The following is a 22,363-nucleotide window of genomic DNA, read 5'->3' as shown; positions in this document are numbered from 1 at the left end:
TCTACTGCATTTTGCTTTGTGTTTTTTTGTGATTCCTATTACAATGTCGCTCTAGACAGCAAGCATGGAAATCTAAACACTGAACATGAAGGAAAAAAAGGAAATTTTCGATTGCTTATAACTCGAGCATTTATAAACAGATCGCAAAGATGTTTACATCAATTGGTATGAAATATTCCTACGAATCTGTCACAAGGAACATTTTATTTTACCTGAGATATACAATTAAATAATTGTGGAATGTCAAGCATTATCCGATCGCGCTATGGGCCACGTTTTGATTGGTCCAATTTGTGCTCCTCAAAAGGTACCGTCCAAACGGGGCAACCGGAGTAACAGCGGAATATAATTTGAACACAAGCAAAAATTTCCATCGTAAGCACCTCCCCTTGTTATTCTACCGCCAGTCAAATAAACTTGGCAGTTGCTCTTCGGAAAGATCATTCATTTTCTAACGGCGAAGCAGAGCTCACACGCTACGGTTTCAGCATAACTATGAATACCATCATCAGCAGCAGGTAACAGTAGTGTCACCCGAATAGTTTTAATTTTCCTGCCATCCAACGGACAACCAACCTTTGTGTGCTTTGGGTCCCTTCTCATTGCTCAATTCCAGGTAGTGAGAGGGCTGACTCATTAGCAAAGGTAGGTGCGATTGAGGGCGACATTTATCAGCGTCAAATCGCCTTCAATGAATTTTATTCTTTAGTCCGTAAATATACCATCGCTAATTGGCAACGCAAATGGAATGAAGATGAATTGGGCCGGTGGTTTCACTCAATTTCCCCTAAGGTTAGCCTCAAACCGTGGTTCAAAAGTCTGGACTTGAGTCGGGACTTTATTCGCACCTTCTCCCGACTCATATCCAATCACTGTTCGTTAGATGCGCTACTCTTTCGTTTCAATCTTGCCAGTAGCAATCTCTGTGTTTGTGGCCAAGGTTACCACGACATCGAGCACGTTGTTTGGTCGTGCGAGGTGTATCTAGTTGCCAGATCGAATTTAGAAAACTCCCTTCGGACCCGAGGTAGACAGCTCAATGTACCGGTGAGAGATGTGTTGGCTCGGTTAGACCTCGATTACATGTCCCTAATATATGTTTTCCTTAAAACTATCGATCTTCGTGTGTGATTGTCCGTACACCCTTATCCTCTCCTTTTTTTTTTCTTCGCGAGCGACTGTTTCCCTTCTGACTAACTATAGAATAAGCTGAAATGTATATACATAATAGATATAATAATAGATTTAAGAATTGAGTATGATGAGCGTGAGTGTGAATGCGAGTGTGAACATTGTACAATATCCTTATATTCCCTCCTTTTCCAAAAGAAACTATGTCACCCTTCTAATCTCGAGTCGACCGCGAGTAATCGGTTTCCTACTTTATTAACCCTAGATTTAAGGAAACATGTTGATATATACTAATAAAAGTATAGCTAAGAGTTCGGCTCCTTTAAACCTATGTAACTGAGCCTATAAAAATAAATGACTTAAATAAAAAAAACGGACAACCGTCACCCATCGCTTTCGTGTAATCGATCTAACACACAGTGTTGACACTGATTCAAAATTACCTCCGGCTGCATTCAGTTTGTCTGGAAGAGTGCATTGGCGGGATATGGACACACATTTCGACATCGCGAGGACAAGAACAAATCCATTGGCACTTTTCAGGTTCAACGAGTTTTTCACTAAAGTCATTCACATTTTTAACCGGAGTTATAATATGATTCAGTGCAACAGTTCGATGCATTCTAAAGTGATATCCGAAATGATAAGAAAAGTAAACAAGTTTTTGTTTGCTTGCGTTAATTTAGGGCTGTTTTTGAGCTTGTTGGTGAACTTTCTGATCGATCATTCAGTTTTCACGAATTCGTGCATTGTTTCCGAATTAAAAGTGGGGTCAATGTGCAACACATTACAAGCCGGGTAGGAAAAACATATTTTGCAAAAGTGAGAGTTTTGTTCATTGTTATAGTATCAACCAGCACAATCGATTCCGGATTTTTTGTTGTCGTTCTGCGAAAGATGCTGAATAGTATAATTTGTGGATTATCAATTTGGAAGCGTTGGATATGTTGTTTTGTTAATAGGTACAAAAATACTCGGATATTCTATAATTTATTTATATCGACAGTTCTTGGTAACGTCCTCGATTTTACCCACCCGTCTTTTTGATATTCAAAAATTGCTTTCTATGGTAATAAATCAATAATTTTCAGACCCTGAATAAATTATAGTCTCTCTAAGCAACATAAACAAATCGATGAATATTTTTTTTGGAGTTGAAAAATCATAACAGTGTATAACTATTTGTTCTGAACATTTCGGATTGACTTTTGTGAAATACCCACAAAAGATCAGTTAATTCAGGATTTTTGATTGAATGACATCAGCGAATGAATGACGTATAATATCACTCGAAAATTCACATGTTTACGAACATTGAAACGTTGGTTAACATTTTCCAACAGGGTGATGTCAATAGCATGTGTTTTGGAAAAAAATCTTGTTTCTCAAATTCTGAAATGTGTTTTATGTTTCAAATGAATCCTTCAGAACTATCGCAAGATGTTAAATCGCGTAACGTAAATTGGAATGTTGCCTTCTGAGAGCTTGTCTCATCAAACCTTTTTATTCTACGAGATATAGAGGTTATTCTTCAAACTTTCTCGGATTTTCGTTCATCCAAACACTAAAAATGGTTCCATTCATTGAAAATATTTAGTTGAAAAATCTATATGGATATTGTACGCGTTAAAATGTATGGCATTGTGCATAATCGCTGGCCTAGAATTCACGATACATGGTTTTCACGGGATCTACATTCACCAACACTGTGTTGTACTCAATTGAAGATTCTCAGCGTTGTTTCAAAGCTTTAATTGAATACGACTACATGACGAAGTATTTGCAACTGACGAATACTATGACAAAAAATGGCGTTGCTGTCAAACCGAAGTTTATGCGCGATTACAACGTTACAGTGTCGACGTCTGATGGCGATATCTGTTTAGTAAGGTGAATTAATCTTTATCGGATTAGGCCCAGAGGCAGTTTTGGATTGGTAAATCTTGAATGATTTTATTCACTTCATTTTGTTCAATTACTCAACAAGTGTAGTTCTGACGCTCGTTTCAACATTTGTATATATATATTTACATGGGCCTCCCTCAGGGCTCATGTTTAAGCCCCCTTTTGTACAACTTCTATGTAAGCGACATTGACAATTGCCTTACACAAAATTGCAGCTTAAGACAACTTGCAGATGATGGAGTAGTGTCTATCGTAGGATCAAAAGAATCCGACCTGCAAGAACCCTTACAAGATACATTGAACAATTTTTCAACCTGGGCCATTGGGCTAGGGATCGAATTCTCCACGGAGAAAACAGAGATGGTGGTTTTTTCTAGGAAGCATAGACCAGCAAAACCAAAGCTTCAACTTTTGGGTAAACCAATCACTCATGCTATGTCATTCAAGTATCTTGGGGTCTGGTTCGACTCCAAATGTACTTGGGGGGCCCATATAAGGTATCTGAGTAAAAAATGCCAACAAAGAATAAACTTTCTCCGTACAATTACCGGCACCTGGTGGGGAGCCCATCCAGAAGATCTTATAATGTTGTATCGAACAACTATTCTCTCAGTGATGGAGTATGGCAGTTTCTGTTTTCAATCAGCTGCCAAAACACACCTCATTAAACTCGAGCGAATTCAGTATCTTTGTCTCCGTATTGCGTTGGGATGTATGCCCTCAACGCATACCATGAGTCTCGAGGTTTTGGCAGGCCTACTCCCACTAAAAGATCGCTTCAATTTATTATCTCTTCGGTTCTTCATCCGGTGTAAGGTCATGAACCCATTGGTGATCGGAAATTTTGAGCAGCTGATCGGGCTAAATTTTCATTCTGGATTCATGACTTCATATCATGAATTCATCTCCATGCAGGTTGATCCTTCTTCGTATATTCCCAACCGTGTTTGTTTTCCTGACTACATCAATTCCTCTGTACATTTTGATCTGTTCATGAAGGAGAAAATCCATGGAATTCCAGATTATCATCGATCGGGGATCGTTCCTACGATCTTCAATGCAAAATATGGGCGTATCAATTGTGATAATATGTACTTTACTGATGGGTCCTCTATGAATGAGTCCACAGGATTTGGAGTGTTCAACGAATTTTTTAGCACCTCCCACAGTCTTCAGAATCCTTGCTCAGTGTATATTGCTGAATTGGCAGCAATTCATTGGGCGCTGGACAGCGTCGCCTCACGACCTGTTGAACACTATTACATTGTAACGGATAGTCTTAGCTCTGTCGAAGCTATCCGTTCAGTGAGGCCGGAAAAGCACTCGCCGTACTTCCTTGAGAGAATACGAGAAATTTTGAGTGCTTTAACCAGACGCTGTTATGTCATTACCTTTGTCTGGGTCCCCTCACATTGCTCCATTCCGGGTAATGAGAGGGCTGACTCATTGGCAAAGGTAGGTGCAATTGAAGGCGATATTTATCAGCGTCAAATCGCCTTCAATGAATTTTATTCTTTAGTCCGTAAAAATACCATCGTTAAATGGCAACGTAAATGGAACGAAGATGAATTGGGTCGGTGGCTTCACTCGATTATCCCTAAGGTTAGCCTCAAACCATGGTTCAAAAGTCTGGACTTGAGTCGGGACTTTATTCGCACCTTCTCTCGACTCATGTCCAATCACTGTTCGTTAGACGCGCTACTCTTTCGTTTTAATCTTGCCGATGGCAATATCTGTGCTTATGGCCAAGGTTACCACGACATCGAACACGTTGTTTGGTCGTGCGAGGTGTATCTTGTTGCCAGATCGAATTTAGAAAACTCTCTTCGGGCCAGAGGAAGACAGCCCAATGTGCCGGTGAGAGATGTGTTGGCTCGGTTAGACCTTGATTACATGTCCCAAATATACGTCTTCTTAAAAGTTATCGATCTTCGTGTGTGATTGTCCTTATATCCTTATATTTTCCTTTTCCTTTTCCTTCGCGAGAAATTAAATCCCTTCTTACTAACAATAGAATAAGGTGAAATGTAAATACATGTTAGATATAAGATAGGCTTAAGAATTGAGTATGATGAATGTGAGTGCGAATGTGAGTGTGAACATTGTCAACATATCCTTATATCCCTTCCTTTTCCTGAAAAAAATGTCACCCTTCTAAACTCGAGCAAACCGCGAGTAATCGGTTCTCTACTTCATTAACACTAGAATTAATGAAAAATGATTATTTATACTTGTAACAATACAGATAGGAGTTCGGCTCCTTTAAACTTATGTAACTGAGCCTGTAAAAATAAACGATTTAATAAAAAAAAACATTTGTATATACCGTGTCGGACGAAACATTAATACCACTGCTCAAACAAAAAAGAAAGTGACAATACTTTGGAAAAAAATAATCCAATCCAGTCCATTTATAATAATTTATTACATTGTTCGAAGAAATTTATAACATTTATAATTAAAATAATAGTCAGTTATTAAAAAATGCGTTTTAAGTATACTTAACAACTAAAATGAGGCGACAAAAATTAAGACCGGTTTTTAAATTTATGGTAAAAAAAAATAAAAACAAGAAATTTCATACCGTGAAAATCTTCTAGGGTTAGTACTTAATCGTGTAGCAAACTTGGATCCTACTCCACAGTTGCTCTTATTCATCGACTTCTCCGTGTACACTAACCTTTTCACGATCTCCATAGGTTCTCTATAGGGTTCAGAATCGGTGACTGCGCTTGCCACTCCATGAGGTCGACATTGTTATCCTGGAACCACCTTTGACGGTGCTTCGGATTTTTATCCTGCATGAAGAACTATTTCAGCATAACATTCCTAAGGATTTGGGCGTAGAGGTACTGAACCATGATCTTATCCACCCAGTACAGGAGGCCAATATCGTATCAGGAGAAGCACTCCACACCATAATGTTCCCTCCTCCATGCTTGAATGTCTTTGTGGTATACTGTGGCATGCAAGCAGCAGCCTATTGGGCAATGGAGCCAAGTTTTTCCGTCCGAACCGATACGATTTAACTTCGTTTCATCCGACCACAGTATAGTTCGTCACTGTTTTTCCTTCTCCGTACCCATCCAATCGAAAAGGTATTTCGCGAACTTCAGCTGCGCCTTCGGATGCTTCGGCGCCAGCATCGGGACCTTTCGGGGGTTTTTACCGCCTAGCCTCTGCTCCACCAGCCGCCACTGAACTGTCCGGGAACTCACGGACAAATTCACTTCGTCCCGGTTTTTTTTCGAGGCCTTCATAGGATCTTTCTTGGAGGCTCGCTTTATGGCAGTGTTTTCGCTCGCGGTCGTTTTCCTCTTACCAGACTTACCCGGATCCGAAAAACACAGCATACCACCGAGAAACAATCAATTTTCTGCGAAAATCGGTCGAAACAACACACGAAACAACCGTAACGAGGAACTGGCTCTGAATTTAAAATTAATTTGATTTTTTTTGCATTAGAATTAATTTAATGTTAATGTTTTGCCCGAAACTGTACATTATTCGACATTTCCACAAAAACACATTCTTATTAAACAGAGTAGTCATAGTTAGATACATCTTTGCTTGATGTTTTATCTCAGTTTACCATATAGAATACGTACTTTATATGGAAAGTTGCTTTTCATTAATAATTTTAACATTAAAAGTGCGTTTATTTCACTTGAAAATCCAGTATCACAAATTGGAAGACGAACTGTCAATGCTGTCAACGCGAAAAAAATAACGCTGTAATTGGCAATACTTTGGAGACGATCAGACACTGGTTTATATGGAATAACAAGACATAAGACACTTAGACTGCTCGAAGCGCATTAAATTCATCCACAGCTGTCGCACTTGTGAACCCGTCGCTATTTTTTTTCCAACCGCTATAATCGAATTCCCATAATTGGCACTCAACCCTACCGGTTTGAAGCCGAATGCGGTTGGCAATCCCGAAGTGCGCACCCGCCCCATCCGGAGGGCATCTATTCGGGAGGAGATTATCCCATGTAGGTGCTAATTAGTCCGCACAAAAGAGCAACAAACTTGCAAAAATATACAAAACACTCCCTGACTCTTTGTAACGCGAGCGTGCAAAAATTAAAAGTGACAAGTGAGCCATAATTATCACAGCAAACAGATCGTGTACATAAACACACATGGCATGTAAACAGCGTCAGACAGGATTCGTTGAGGGAAAGGGGAAGGGGGTACAAAAGGCTTGAACGATTCTGAACGAGGCGCTAATTGCAGGACTCTTTGTTCGCACCATGATTAAAGGGGTGCACATTTGATAGCCTCAACTCGTTGATATGAGCCTCTGGGGGATTCCTTCTGCAACCGGGGAAAGTTTTGTCACACTCTCGGCTCAATGGGTGGTCAGTGTTACGACGAGCCATTGGCAGATGTTAAGATTTCACTCGATTCGCTGGAGGACGAAGAAGTCTTTAAAAGTCCCCACATCATAACCCTAAAATCTCAAATAGTCGTAATTATTTATGGACCTCTTAGGACATGACATCAGCCTTAGGATGCTTTCCAGGAAGCTGTGGAGAAAAAACACATCTCCGAAGTCCCATTAAGCCATTATCTCACCCCGTTCGCGATGCAAAACTGTTGTTTTTACTTCCGCACCATTGCCGGGCACAGCTTTTAAGTAATGACAGCTAATGCCTTAATTTTTCTTCGCCCTAGCCTAAAACACAAACACGAAACACCATCCGGGTTTCTTGTAAGGAAATTTAAAAAAAAAAGGGTTGCAATCCTCCATCCCATCAATAATTGTCCGGCCCGGAAAATCCGGACAAACTGTCTTACTGCTCGTTTTGACACAAAAATTTCATAATCGTAAAAAAGATACAATCCCTCGTCGACCGACTCACGTTCGGAGGAGGGGGGTAGAATTCCCACCGGCCAGATAAACCTCACCTCATTTGCATGGAAATTCGCCGGGGTAGCAACGCAAGCGACACTTTGTGCAGAGACCATTTGGCGTCGTTCCGAGCGCGCTGCATCGCACCGCGAAGACATCCGAGAGATATTAAAACAGTAATTGAATAAAATTAAATTTTCCGAAAATTATGTCATCACCCTTCCTAATTATCCGACTAGCAGCAAAAACATCAGGGAGAACACAGTGGGAGCGGGGAAAAATATTGTAATCTTGTTGCTTGCCTTTTTTCTGCTTTCCGTGTTTGCTCGTCCCTTTTCCACAGTTGTGTGGGAAGATCCGGGGGAGGATTAAGGGATTCTTTATCCATGGACGCAATGTAATGGTGCGGATCCTTCGAGTTTGCAACCGTTTTGATATTTTCATATTTCGCTGAACACAATATTGAGTCACTTGCGATAAATTTATCGATTACAAGCCGCACGCATCTTCGATTGCAGAAGGCATAAACCATCGGAAATCAAAGAGCGATATTGGAACGGGTTGGCAGCGGAAAATCTTCGCCATCAATCGACAGGGCGGCGTCGTTCGAATGTCGTTACACTTTCCAACAGTAGAAAATTTTAATGGAAAAACGCAATTAAATTTTCCCTTTTTTGTGCTAGAAATAATGTTGCGCTGTTGTTTGATGGTAACAGCGTCAAGTGAGTGAAGGTGGATGACATCAGCCTTCGATATAAACACACACATCACAGGGCAGGGCGCTCTGCTCGCGGAGTGATTCACGCACGCACTTCACGCAGAAACACGGCAACTGGAACAGTAGATTAGCGTGACGTTCGGCGGCGGAAGACACTTGACACCGACGGTGCGATACTTGATTGACGCCAAAATGCGTTTCTGGCGAAGGAGCAGCGGCAAACTTCCACTTCCGAGTCGAACATACAAAGTTTCGCTCTATCGAAAACTGTTTAATTAAGTGTCTCGAATCGAGGGCAGGCAGGACCTCGGTGAAGGCAGAAGACGCTGGCTGTTATGTAGGTTCACCAAGTGTGGATGTAATATGTTCAAGCCTGATGAGCCATCGGGGACGTCACCGGTTCGTGTCAAAAGTCGACAGAGCTGGCGTGCTAGATTTCACTAATAAATAAGGCAGCACTGAATCGCTGAACAGCGTTACAAAATCAATTGAATTGCTTTGGGACGGAGTTGTCCACGTACAACTTTAGAGAGGTATGGTATACAAAAATTACCACATTTATTTAAGGTGAGATAGGAGGGAATATAATAAATATCAAAGTGGACATGTTAAAAAAAAATAGAGAGTACTGCCTGGTGGAATATTCTTTTTCCCGGATACACTTCGTTTCATAACTATATAACCACTCTGTTAGCGACGATCACCGCGAAAATGGCACCACGGATGTGGAAGTGTAACCTGGGCCAAACCTTTCACTCCGTGCGCATAACTAGAGACACTGACAGAATGACAGATTGATAAATTGAAAAACAGAAAGACAAAGAAATATAGTTAGACAGAAGAAAGCTTTTTGAGAAAACGTGGAACGTGAAATAGATAACAGAAAACGAATTAAAACCTCTCCTAAAAAACCATTTGTTATAAAGACAAACTTGGAAACATATATACATACTGGATAGACAAATGTAAGCTAACAAATTAAAATTTAAATGAATTTTGAAGTAAAATAAATATTTACAGCTTGAAGCTGACACAGAATTAATTTTGTGTTTGCTCTCGAGAATATCCTGGATATCAGCAAATTTGCTGATAAGCGTCAACAAACTTCAAGATTTTTCAACGTAAATCTTCATCGATAAGCGGTTGTGGCAAAATTGTGGAGAAAATGCCCAAAACGAAAAATGGTACGTCCTCGCAGAAGGCGGAAAAAACTAACCTCGAAACTCCGCGAAACTGCAATTCATGCACGAAGCCTGATTCTGCAGAGGACATGGTGGAGTGCGAAAAGTGCCTAAAATGGTATCACTATGCCTGTGCGGGTGTAGATGAGTCTGTGAAATCACACAGATTTGTGTGTACCAAATGTAATTCAGTTTCTCCATCAGTCGCACGATCCAATAGATCCGCTTTATCCAGCGCAAGAGTAGCGAAAATCCAACTCGAACTACAGCGTCTGGAAGAGCAGAAGCTGCTACGAGAAAAATCACTAGAGAAGCAAGCTCAGGAGGAAAAGATGATCCAAGAAAAGGAGAAGGCTTTACAGGAGGAAAGTATTCGTAGAGAGAAGGAGCGGATGATGAAGGAAAGGAAGGAGAAGGAAAATGTTGAGGAGGATATCTAACGAAGAAGTTCGAGATGATGCAGAGTATGTTGGAGGAAGATCTCGACGACAGCAGTAGGAGAAGCAATCGGTCCTGCAGAAGCGGCGTGAGTAAGGTGCAGCAATGGCTGAGCGTTCAGCATAACACGACTTCGGAAGCGGTCATCGGTAATGTTGACCAGACCAATTTCCCGTTAGATGCAAGAGCGACAAACACCGGAATCAACGAGAATAGGAGATATGTTATCCACACCATTTCGTCCAATAAATACCATTGCCAGAGTAAGCAGAGCATCGAAACAATTGCCGATCCAATCGGATTTGAAGTACTCACTACCTCCGGTTTCTTCGCAATCAGTACCAACACAATCCGTATTGGTGCAAACTCCATCTGCAACTTCGTTTCCGGTGTGTTCGCAGCCGACACGTTCTCAGTTCGAGCCTTCACAAGTGTGGTCAACAAATCAACAACCGATCACTCAAGTATCGTCAGTGTCTCAGGTCCAGCCGATTTCAACGCAGATGGTACAATTCATGCCTGCACAAACCGTGCAGAAATCGTCGACGTCGTCACAGATGCAGCAAGCGACGCTATCATCGACCGTGAATCAACCGAAGCAGACATCGCAGATACAACAGTCAGTGCAGCTATCGCAGATGCAACAATGGGTGCATCCATCGCATGTACAACAATCGCAAGTAACGAATCTCCCTCCCCAAACGAATTTATATAATTTAGGTCCCAGTCTGTTCTCACAAGCTCAATTGAATACAAATTATTTTATGTCAAGCGCACCGCACAATTCAACGGCAATGCCGTCTCATGTATCAAACACAATAAATTGCCTACCACTACCATGTTCGACAATAAATTCCGCTCGCATGTACCCGTCCTCCACTGCCAATAATATGAGTGATCCGATGTATGAACGTACATTTTGTAATCGTACTTCTGCAACGACAGTTCCTAGCTACCAGGCACCAATTGTTTCCTCAACTCAAATTCGAAATTCTACCGATTCCATCATATGTGCAGAGCTGCGATTTGTCGTGAGAATCAAGTGATGGTACTCACACAAAGATAATCAACAAATTTTGTACCACGATTATCTTTGGTGACCATCTCAAAGCCAAGAGCGTGGCTCCTTTAAACCTATGTAACTGAGCCTGTAAAAATAAACGGATTAATAAAAAAAAAAAAATCTCAAAGCCAGTTCAATAGTGTGAGAAGAGTATTAGAAGAGCAACACTAACACATGGTGAGCTTCTTCTTGACAGTAGAAATCCGAGCTCTTTGGTGAGTGTCCTGTTGCTGAAATGTCAGAATAGTGCGACACTCAAAAGTCTAGCTGATGGTTTGGTGTTTGGCGATATTCACAACATTCGCCTCTTTGTGTTCGTTCTTTACGGCCAGGGATGCCAGATGTGAATATACAGTTTCATTTTAAATACAATTTGAAGAATATTGTATTTTCAGGCATGTATTTTCTTTTCATCTTTTCAGATGGCCTTAATGTTTTTAGTGGCACTTCGCCGACTCTACGTAGTATTACACGTGTCATTTGTATTAGTACTTAGTTTGTGGAATGACACGCCTTGATTATCCCCTCTATTGCGGATCCCGATCGGGTTTGAAATTAGCAAAATGATGCATTTTGAAACACGTTCGACTTCGATTTTTTACCAAATTTGTTTCTCATCGTTGCAACGATGCTAAATTTGTAGACATATTCGCAATTTTACTGATGTTTGATGTCCTGCCTATCCTGTTGCAGACTTATATTTTCAGTGGCAAGCTGCAGGGATATGGCATTTCTACTCTTTATTTACTCTGGAGGTGATGACATTTACTTTGACAAAGGCCAACACGAAAACAACAAGTCACCAAGTATTTTTGTATACATTATACATCAAATATTTTTGTGTACAATGGCTCTCTGGGTTGACCGCTACCGACCGCGCCAGCTATCCAAACTGGACTACCACAAAACGCAAGTTACGCATCTGATCAATCTTTGCTCCCAGGGAGACTTCCCGCATGTTCTACGGCCCTTCCAGGCCAGTAACAAAACTCGCATCATGTGTCTGCTGCGGAAACTTTACCAACCGGGCGCGGAACGGCTACGCAATGAGATAATGAATTTCGAACCGGAAGGTGGAAATCAGGAGCATCAGCAGTAATTACCACATCGAGTTGATTCATCGGTTGCCGTGATATATAACAGGATGGTCGTGTCGAATTTGATCAAGCAAATTGATCCCAGTGGGTAGAGGGAATATGAGACTCGTCTTGTCCGAAGTGGATTAGCTGATCAAAGATACCCAGGATGCGCTGAGAAGAACCATTGAAAAGTATTTGTCTACGTGCAGATTGATTTTGTGCGCCAATTCTACTTCGCGGGTTATCCCCGCGGTTAGGAGACGTTGCTTGAGTAAGAGTGCCGGCTCTATCTTAGGAGGATATTCTTAAAATTTTCTATGTAAGATTGCCATTTGTTTGTTTCTTGAATGTAACAACACTATTTGCATTTCAGCACATTCCTTCGGAACTAACGAAAAAAATTACGCTATCCTCATGCTGGAAGCTTGCAAGGTACAACTGTAACCGTTCACGGTCAACTATAAGGTGCCGTAAATCGACAGGCAAATATTCCTTCGAGAAACCGCCAATCAGATTGTCCTCGAACAAAGCCCACAGAAGCTGGAAGTTGTGACGAAACAGCTATACGAACTGCTATCCCAAGGCGTTCTATCGAATGTTATAATCTGTGGATTGGTACCTAATTTGGTTAAAAATTGCGACGAGTCTGAAGACGCAAACGTTGAATTTTGCCGGGTACTATGAACACCGGATGCAGCAAGGAAGCAAACATATATTCCATCTGGAATTGTTCGTGGCGCAGTTAATGGCATGGTATAAGAAGTTTCTCAATAAAGCCTCAATGCAAGTGGATGATTTTTAAGCGATTCTTTGAGATCGCAATTTTCTTTCGTTTTATGAAAAAATTAAATTTTTGTGTTCATCACACGTTTATTAACTAAACTTCAATAGTTCTGGTAATGATTAACACAAAATAAAAAAACACGCATTGTCGGTTTTCAATCGGATCGTTTTCATGATCCGCAAAATAATTATGAAATGGTAAATTTATCAATATACTTAAATACTATTTCATTCAAAAACCATTTGGCTGCACCATGTTCATTTGAAAATTATATTTAATGTAACTTTTAAAATCATGACACCATAATATATTTTATTATAAATGTCTGTTCATTTTAACTACAAGAAATAAATATTCGTTCGATTAATCGAATACTGAAAGACAATTGTTCGAATGAATCGAATATTGGCCCCACGATTAATCGATAATCGAATAAACGAAAAAATTAGACATCTCTAACCACAACAACAACTTCTACTTCAACAAACGAATCTAAACAACCGTCGCGATTGTCAAGAATGATTGGAACTGTCTGATCACTCACATTTCTACTACCATCATACGCCACAACCACCGCTCTCGTAACGTAAAGTTGTAAACAGAGCGATCGGCAGTGAGAGGCATTGGAACCAACCGTCATTTGGTTAGGTGTCAGAAACAAAAGAGTGAGTATCACTACTGAATATTTGGATCTCACGTGCCGTGAGAGGAATTGAGTGACTATGGTCAGCTTTTTTGTGACATTGACGGTGATGGATTGCAGCTCTGCATATGTGCTCCTAATGCACAGCAACTGGCTGCTCGACATGTGGTCTCAAGGGAACTACCGATTTTCCATGGAGATCCCTGTGATTGGCCTATTTTTATCTCCAGCTACAACAATTCCACTCAGTTATGTGGATATTCCGAAGCTGAAAATCTAATGCGGCTTCAACGCAGTTTGAGAGGTTGTGCGTTGGAGGCTGTTAAAAGTTTTCTCTTGCATCCAACAATGCTGACAAGCGTAATGTCGACACTCTACACCTTGTATGGGAGGCCAGAATCAATTGTGAACACGATGTTAGTGAAGGTACGAGCAACTCCAACACCGAAACCAGATAAATTAGAAAGTTTAGTCAACTTTGGTCTAGTTGTTCAGAATTTTTGCGCTCAGTTGAAGGCGGTCGGTATGGAGAACCATCTGAAGAATCCAACCTTACTACGAGAGCTCGTGGAGAAGTTACCGACGAATGTTCGTCTGGATTGGGCTCTATTCCAGCGTCAACAGGTCGAAGTAGACCTAGCAGTCTTTGGGGATTTTATGTCATCCTTGGTATCAGCCTTGAGTCATGTCGTCACGCCAACAGTATCAAGTTCGTCTCTAGAAGTGAGGGGAGAAAAAAGAAAAGATAAAGCTTTTGTCAACGCCCACACGATCAAGGGAGAGGATGAATCCGCCACGGTATCCGAGAATCAACATAAGTGTTGTCCAGTTTGTAAGAAAGCTGGACATAAAACAAAGGATTGCTTCCAGTTTCCTAAATTAGATCTGAATACTCGCTGGAAAGTGGTTCAGGATTATAATCTCTGTCGCCGTTGCTTAGTTGCCCATGGGAGAAGACCATGTAAAAGTCCGGTTTGCGGAATCGATGGTTGCGAATACCGCCACCACAAATTGCTTCATTCGACAAAAACGAGTTCCGAGGGGAAGCTACCAGTACAGCCAAAAACTTCGGGTACGGTTTCACTTCATCGGGAGTTTGAGGGTTCCACACTTTTTCGTGTCATCCCAGTAACAGTATATGGGAAGGAAATATCTGTTGACACTTATGCGTTTTTGGATGATGGTTCCGAATTGACGCTCATATCAGAGGAATTGGTGAAGCGACTTCGAGTAACCGGTACGCCCGATCCTCTTTGTTTGCAGTGGACCGGAAATGTGACTCGGACAGAACCCGACTCGAAAGTGGTTCAATTACAGATATCGGGTAGAGGATTTCTTAAACGGTTTCCATTAAAAGATGCTCGTACTGTAATGAGTCTCGATTTACCATCGCAGACACTTGATTTTAAAGAGATGGAAGAGATGTTCTGCCATCTACGCGGCCTTCCGGTAGCAGAGTATTTCAACGCTACCCCAATGTTATTAATTGGTTTAAACAACGCACAGTTGAGCGCATGTCTAAAGCTTCGAGAGGGTAAACTCAACGAACCATTTGCATCGAAAACAAGAATTGGTTGGTCGATATATGGGAACATAGGAGTGATGGAAAATACTTCCAAGCACCGTCACGTCCATGTCTGTTCTCGCTCGCGAGATGATGAATTGCACACTATGGTGCAAAGTTTCTTCAATGCCGACAGAGAAGGAGTATCCACTGTTCCTCTTTTGGAATCTGTCGACAACCAGCGAGCTCGAGCTATTTTGGAGAAAACTACTGTGCGCACAACGTCCGGAAGATTCGAGACCGGTCTGTTGTGGCGTTACGACGAGATTGAATTCCCCGATAGTTTTCCGATGGCTGAGCGTAGGCTGCAGTATTTGGAACGTCGACTATTGGGAAACCCATCATTATACGACAACGTGCGACAACAGATAGCTGACTATCAGCATAAAGGGTACGCACACAAAATCACCGAAGGAGATCTACAGCGTTCTGATCTACGGCGTGTATGGTACCTACCATTGGGAATAGTACTGAATTCGAAAAAACCCGGAAAAGTTCGTGTAATATGGGATGCCGCTGCAAAGGTTGAAAACGTTTCTTTCAACAGCATGATCCTCAAAGGTCCAGACCTATTGATATCTCTCCCTAGTGTGCTCTTCAAATTCCGTGAAAGGCAAATAGCAGTAAGTGGTGACATCAAAGAGATGTTTCATCAGGTGCTGATACGTTCGTCCGACCGTCAATCTCAACGGTTCCTTTGGAGGAACGATCCTTCAGATCCTGCCGAAGTGTTCGTTATGGACGTAGCCACGTTCGGTTCCAGTTGTTCGCCTTGTTGTACGCAGTTCGTAAAGAATCTTAACGCTAAAGAATATGAGACCCAATACCCTAGAGCATCAGCAGCCATTCAAAACAACCACTACGTGGATGATTATCTCGATAGCTTTGATACGATCGATGAAGCATATCAAGTAGCGGAAGAAGTGCGAATAGTTCACCAGAAAGCCGGATTTGAAATCCGGAATTGGCTGTCCAACTCAACAGAACTGATAAGTCGTATGGGGAAGGTTGAAGTAGAAGCCTTCAAGTGCCTCAACAACGATAAAGAAGAAGAATGTGAACGGGTGCTTGGGATGATGTGGTTCCCAGTCGAAGATGTGTTCCGGTTTAAGTTGACACTCCGTGATGAAATGGAAGATCTATTGCGAGAAAAAAGTGTGCCAACAAAAAGAGAGGCTCTCCGCCTCGTGATGAGTGTGTTTGATCCCCTCGGATTAATATCGATGATTGTGATACACGGTAAGATCCTCATACAAGCCATTTGGAAGGCGGGAACAAGTTGGGACGATCAGGTTCCACCAGAAATATTTGTTGGTTGGCAACGCTGGGTGAACGCCTTAATGAAATTAGAAACGATTGAAATTCCACGCTGTTATTTGCCGGATCACGAACCGGTGAGTTACGACAGTTTGGAACTGCACGTTTTTGTAGACGCGAGTGAGAACGCTTATGCTTGTGCTGCGTACTTTAGAATTGTAGATCGAGGGTCGGTGAAGTGTATCTTGGTTTCTTCAAAAAGCAAAGTAGCTCCGGTAAAGTCGCTTTCAATACCGAGGCTTGAACTACAGGCGGCGGTTATCGGTACTCGCTTCGGAAAAACACTTGTGGAAAATCATTCTCTCCGAATTAGTCGCAGAATTTTTTGGAGCGACTCCAGTACGGTGTTGGCTTGGATCCGGTCAGATCATCGACGATACAAGCAGTACGTATCCTTTAGAATTAGCGAAATTCTGAGTGAATCCACCATAGCAGAATGGCGATGGGTTCCTACCAAACAAAACGTTGCGGATGAAGCGACAAAATGGGGCAAAGGCTCGGAGTATGACCCTACTACTAGGTGGTTTAAGGCGCCAGATTTTTTGTACAACTCAGAGAAAGAATGGCCAACCCAGGAAAATACAATTTTTGATACGTCCGAAGAAATTAGAGCAGTTCACAATATCCATCGGAACCAGAACGAGCAAAACATTATCGATTTTAGTAGATTCTCAAAGTTTGAAAGGTTGGTGAGAATGGTTGCTTACGTTCATCGTTTCATTACCCAATGTAAATTCGGGCGCAGCTATGGTAATTCTTCGAATAGCGTTTTATCCAGAGAAGATTTGAAAGAAGCTGAATCAACAATCTACCGGTTAACACAGATGGAAGCTTACCCACTCGAACTCGCGATTATGCGGAAAAATTTGAAAAGACCCTCGGATCAACAAATTCTGCTAGAAAAGAACAGTGTATTGTATAAACTGTCGCCGTTTCTGGACGAATCAGGAGTAGTACGCATGCAAAGCCGCATCAGTAACGCACTGTATGTCTCCTACGCAACGAGGAATCCAACAATTTTGCCAAAAAACCATCCTGTGACGAAGCTGTTGGTTAACTACTACCACCGTAAATATGGTCACTGCAACAACGAGACGGTAGTCAACGAGATTCGTCAGTCCTTCCATATTTTCAATCTCAGGACAACAGTGCGCAAAGCAGCGAAAGAGTGTATGTGGTGTAGGGTGTGTAAGTCCGCTCCTGAGACCCCGCGAATGGCTCCGCTACCTTCGGCACGATTAACGCCACATGTTCGTTGTTTCACCTTCGTTGGGCTAGATTACTGCGGCCCATTTCTCATCCGAAGAGGAAGATCGAGTGTCAAACGATGGGTTGCACTGTTTACATGCTTAACAGTGAGAGCAGTTCACTTGGAAGTAGCGTATTCCCTCGATATTGATTCGTGCAAACTTGCGATTCGGCGTTTTATAGCCAGAAGAGGTTCTCCACAAGAGATCTACAGTGATCAAGGCACAAATTTTCGTGGAGCCGGCAAGGAACTAGCAAAGGAGATTCAGAATATGAACCAATCATTAGCAGGAACTTTCACTAACGCCAGAACCCAGTGGTACTTCAATCCTCCGGCGGCTCCACACATGGGCGGAGCCTGGGAGCGCATGGTACACTCTGTAAAAACTGCGTTGATTGCTTTGTCTGCTCCGAAGAAACCTGATGATGAATTGTTCTGCACGGTTTTGGCGGAAGCTGAATCAATGGTCAACTCAAGGCCGCTTACATACTTACCTCTGGATTCTGAGACGCAGGAGTCATTAACGCCGAATCATTTCCTCCTGTTGAGCTCCTCCGGGGACAACCCCGGAGGAGCTCAACAGGAGGAAATGATTCGGCGTTAATGACTCCTGCGTCTCAGAATCCAGAGGTAAGTAATTGAAAAAATGATGAAATTACCTGAAAATGAAAAACTTACCTTAAGAAACAACTGGAAACACGTTCAACTGCTACTGGATCAGTTCTGGACTCGCTGGATTCGGGAGTACCTACCTTCGATTGCCTGCCGCAGTAAATAGTTCAAGGAAGTGAAACTACTTGAAGTGGGTGACCTGGTAGTTATCGTGGATGAAACTAGAAGAAATAGCTGGAGACGTGGACGGGTCATTCGCGTGTATTCCGGGAAAGATGGCCGGATCCGGAAGGCAGATATCCAGACCAATTCAGGTATACTGGAGAGACCAGTGGCGAAGATAGCGGTACTCGACGTTTCTGGTAGTGGTATGGCTGGGACAGGGCACCAGCAATACGGGGAGGGGATTGTTAGCGACGATCACCGCGAAAATGGCACCACGGATGTGGAAGTGTAACCTGGGCCAAACCTTTCACTCCGTGCGCATAACTAGAGACACTGACAGAATGACAGATTGATAAATTGAAAAATAGAAAGACAAAGAAATATAGTTAGACAGAAGAAAGCTTTTTGAGAAAACGTGGAACGTGAAATAGATAACAGAAAACGAATTAAAACCTCTCCTAAAAAACCATTTGTTATAAAGACAAACTTGGAAACATATATACATACTGGATAGACAAATGTAAGCTAACAAATTAAAATTTAAATGAATTTTGAAGTAAAATAAATATTTACAGCTTGAAGCTGACACAGAATTAATTTTGTGTTTGCTCTCGAGAATATCCTGGATATCAGCAAATTTGCTGATAAGCGTCAACACACTCATTTTGACGTTGGACTACGTTTAACTGTGGCGTAAAATAAAAATCTGATTTTCGATTTCGATTTCTAATTCGACCAACTCGACTCGACTCGCAAAAATGTTTGCATGAAATAATCATTATCTAAACGCATCAATCGAAATCGAAACGGGGGAGATTGGCCCAAACTGTGAATCTCAAGTTGTACCGACCAAAACGGGCAACTAGAGTAACAGCGGAATACAATTTGAATAAGGTACACCGGGGTAAGTGTACCATCGGGGTAAGTGGATCAGTTGATTTTTACAAAATCTACTGTACATTCGTTTCGATCTAAATGAACGTATTATAACGAATCGATCCCTAACGACACCCCTGCACCAATACTATGTACTAACAAATCTAGTGTATGTACACATTTATTAAGCGCAATACGCGAAACTTCATTTTCAGCTCTAGAAAAAGTTAATTTGCGATATCCATGTAAGCTTCGGTAGGCACTGAAATTTTTTTTCAAAACAATTGTTCTGTTTCTCAGGTAATTATGACAAAATGTTAAACAAGTCTTGAATGAATAAGAAATGATTCAAGCATTATAAGCTAATATGTTCATCATGATACACTTCTCCAATTATTAAATTTAACTGGGGAAAGTGGATCTTTTTTTTGTTTACTTAGAGGTTCATCATAATTAGTTGGCTTATTTCGCTACCTGTTGGTTCAATAGAAAATTTAATTTATTCCTTATATCATTAAAGGGGAACTGAGGGTCAAACCGGCATCCCCTGAGTTTTACTAGAAAACTTTGGTTAACTATGTTTTTAAACACTGTACATGTTAGTATCTATTATTTTAGACTTCATCGAACCCATCGTAATCCATCCAATATCAAAATATTAATCCAAACAAACGCGAGTGCCGATGATGCGCAACCGGATCTAATTTTTCGATAGTGGAGTTTAAGTTTTTATTCTTGAACGAGGTTGCAAATCCTTTTTCGTTGCTCTACAGTTTGTCCATCGGGTTGTTAACTATCACGAGTTTAGGTAAGTTAAAGCAATAAATTCATATAAACAGTCTTCTCAAAAATGTGTGCTGACCGTCATTCTTTGAGTGGGGTAAGCCCGGCATGGTTTGCGGTTAGTTGAAGGTTTTTTGAGACGTATTTTCCATCTATTTCAGATGCCTCCCGGCTACCGAAGGAAATCGAATCGTGGGAGTTGATCCCAGGAGAACCTCACCCTTGCAAAAGTGCCTATCGCCGGTGGATTTTCTGTCAAACGTGCTTTCAAGACTTCTGGATTCCCAAGGTCTACATTACAAGAACACGTTTGCGAAAGGTGGTAGGCTCGAAACTAGGATCAAGAGAGACAATATTTACGACGGAGCAGAAAGCGGAGCTCATGCAGCACCTACTTGAAATAGAAAGCCGATTTTATGGGATCACGAAGGATGACGTACGGTAGCTAGTTTTCGAACGTGCTGAGAGAAATAAAATCGTTCACTCTTCCAACAAGCTAAAGAAAATGGAAGGACGCGATTGGTTAGCCGTTTTTTGAAGCGGAATCCGAATCTTACGTTCTCTATGCTGGATTTAAGTGTTTTGATATGATTAGTTGGATTGATTCCTTCATCATTGAACGAAAAATAATGGCCATTTGATGGTCTTAACAAGCGTAATAAACTAATTACAAGTAAAAATAAACTTGATTAGTTTTATTGTCACCATAATCACAAAAATTTGAATAAATTTACCTACAGTCATGAATTCAATCTTATCTGAGATTTGAGGTCGAATCCTAGTTTCCTGGATTAGCCTACGCAGCTACTCTAAACGGATGGATGGATACTGAAACAATCACCAATTGTTTCGAGCGTCGATTTCTAAAAGTGATTCCGAAAACACGACCAATCGTTCTGATATATGACGGCCATTCAACGCATATCAGTCTGAAACTTATTGAAAAATCTATGGAGAAGCAAGTCGTGATTTTGAAACTCCCAACTCACACAAGCCATTTGTATCAGCCCATGGATATTTCGGTGTTCAAATCCTTCAAGCAAAAGTACGATGAACGTTTGATTGCTTGGCAGCGTAAACACTACGGTGTGAAGGTGATTTCTTCACTTATTTCTCAAGCATGGAACCAGTTTGATAAAACGAATAATAAGCGGATTAAAAAAAAAAACAGGAATTTTTCACTTTTCTGACAAGGTAATTTCTGAGGATAAATACGAACCTAGAGCACTTGAATGATTCAAACAGATTCAACAAGCCTCAATGTGTGAATTGAAGGAGCCATAAGTTTTAAAGGATGTACACGATGCCAGTGTACAAGCAGGAGATTCGTCTACTCGTAATGGATTATTTGAACAGTTCCTATTGGAATATGTAAAAAAAAGTTGGTCTACATCAAAGTCCACAAGAAGAAAAAATATGCCCGGGAGCCGAAGTGATCACTTCATCGGATACTGTTCAAACACTCAAGAGCACCAAAAATTGGGACATAGGTTCTACTAAGAAACATATTCCAATTGCCAAGTGATTAGAAATGTTTAAATATTGGACTAACTTAACAAAAAATAATGTGTTTTTCTCAATTGCCTTTCAATCTATACACTATTTGAACTAATAAAAGTTAATAAGATATAGTAGCTTCATTTTCTCCTATGATTCTGTATTGGTCATAAAATACATAGGTATACATAGGGGTAAGTGGATCACCCGGTATCCTGTTTTCAATTCGCTTCTATAGTGTTCTAGTCAAACCCAAGACTCTAGTTGCATACCTGTCTCCTTTACAATACCCTCAGAATTATTTCATGTTGAGTAGACGAGAAAAAACTCCTTTTTTAGAATGTGACACTAAGTTGAAGAAGGACTTCTCAATTTTTTGTATCCACTTACCCCGGTGTACCTTACATCACTACTACTGCGAAAACAATTGTAGTTATCCACTGTGCACATCATACTATTGAAGGAGAATAAGAAAAATAGAGAGGCAAAACATTGCG

General features: G+C 41.2%; 1 protein-coding gene across 1 annotated transcript; it reads left to right on the top strand.

Annotated features, from left to right (window-relative positions):
* Positions 1-14,217: 14,217 nt before the first annotated feature.
* Positions 14,218-18,537, top strand: LOC129774349 (uncharacterized). Its single transcript, XM_055778068.1, has one exon. It carries the CDS (start codon positions 14,218-14,220, stop codon positions 18,535-18,537), a length of 4,320 nt encoding a protein of 1,439 aa, XP_055634043.1.
* Positions 18,538-22,363: the final 3,826 nt, after the last annotated feature.

Source organism: Toxorhynchites rutilus, chromosome 3 (assembly GCF_029784135.1).
Source record: "Toxorhynchites rutilus septentrionalis strain SRP chromosome 3, ASM2978413v1, whole genome shotgun sequence".
Classification (NCBI taxonomy): domain Eukaryota; kingdom Metazoa; phylum Arthropoda; class Insecta; order Diptera; family Culicidae; genus Toxorhynchites; species Toxorhynchites rutilus.
This window is presented reverse-complemented; position numbering and strand designations above follow the sequence as displayed.

Bases quoted from the DNA above. Each gene is read 5' to 3' on its own strand.
- LOC129774349 (XM_055778068.1), top strand. From the start codon at position 14,218: ATGTTAGTGAAGGTACGAGCAACTCCAACACCGAAACCAGATAAATTA.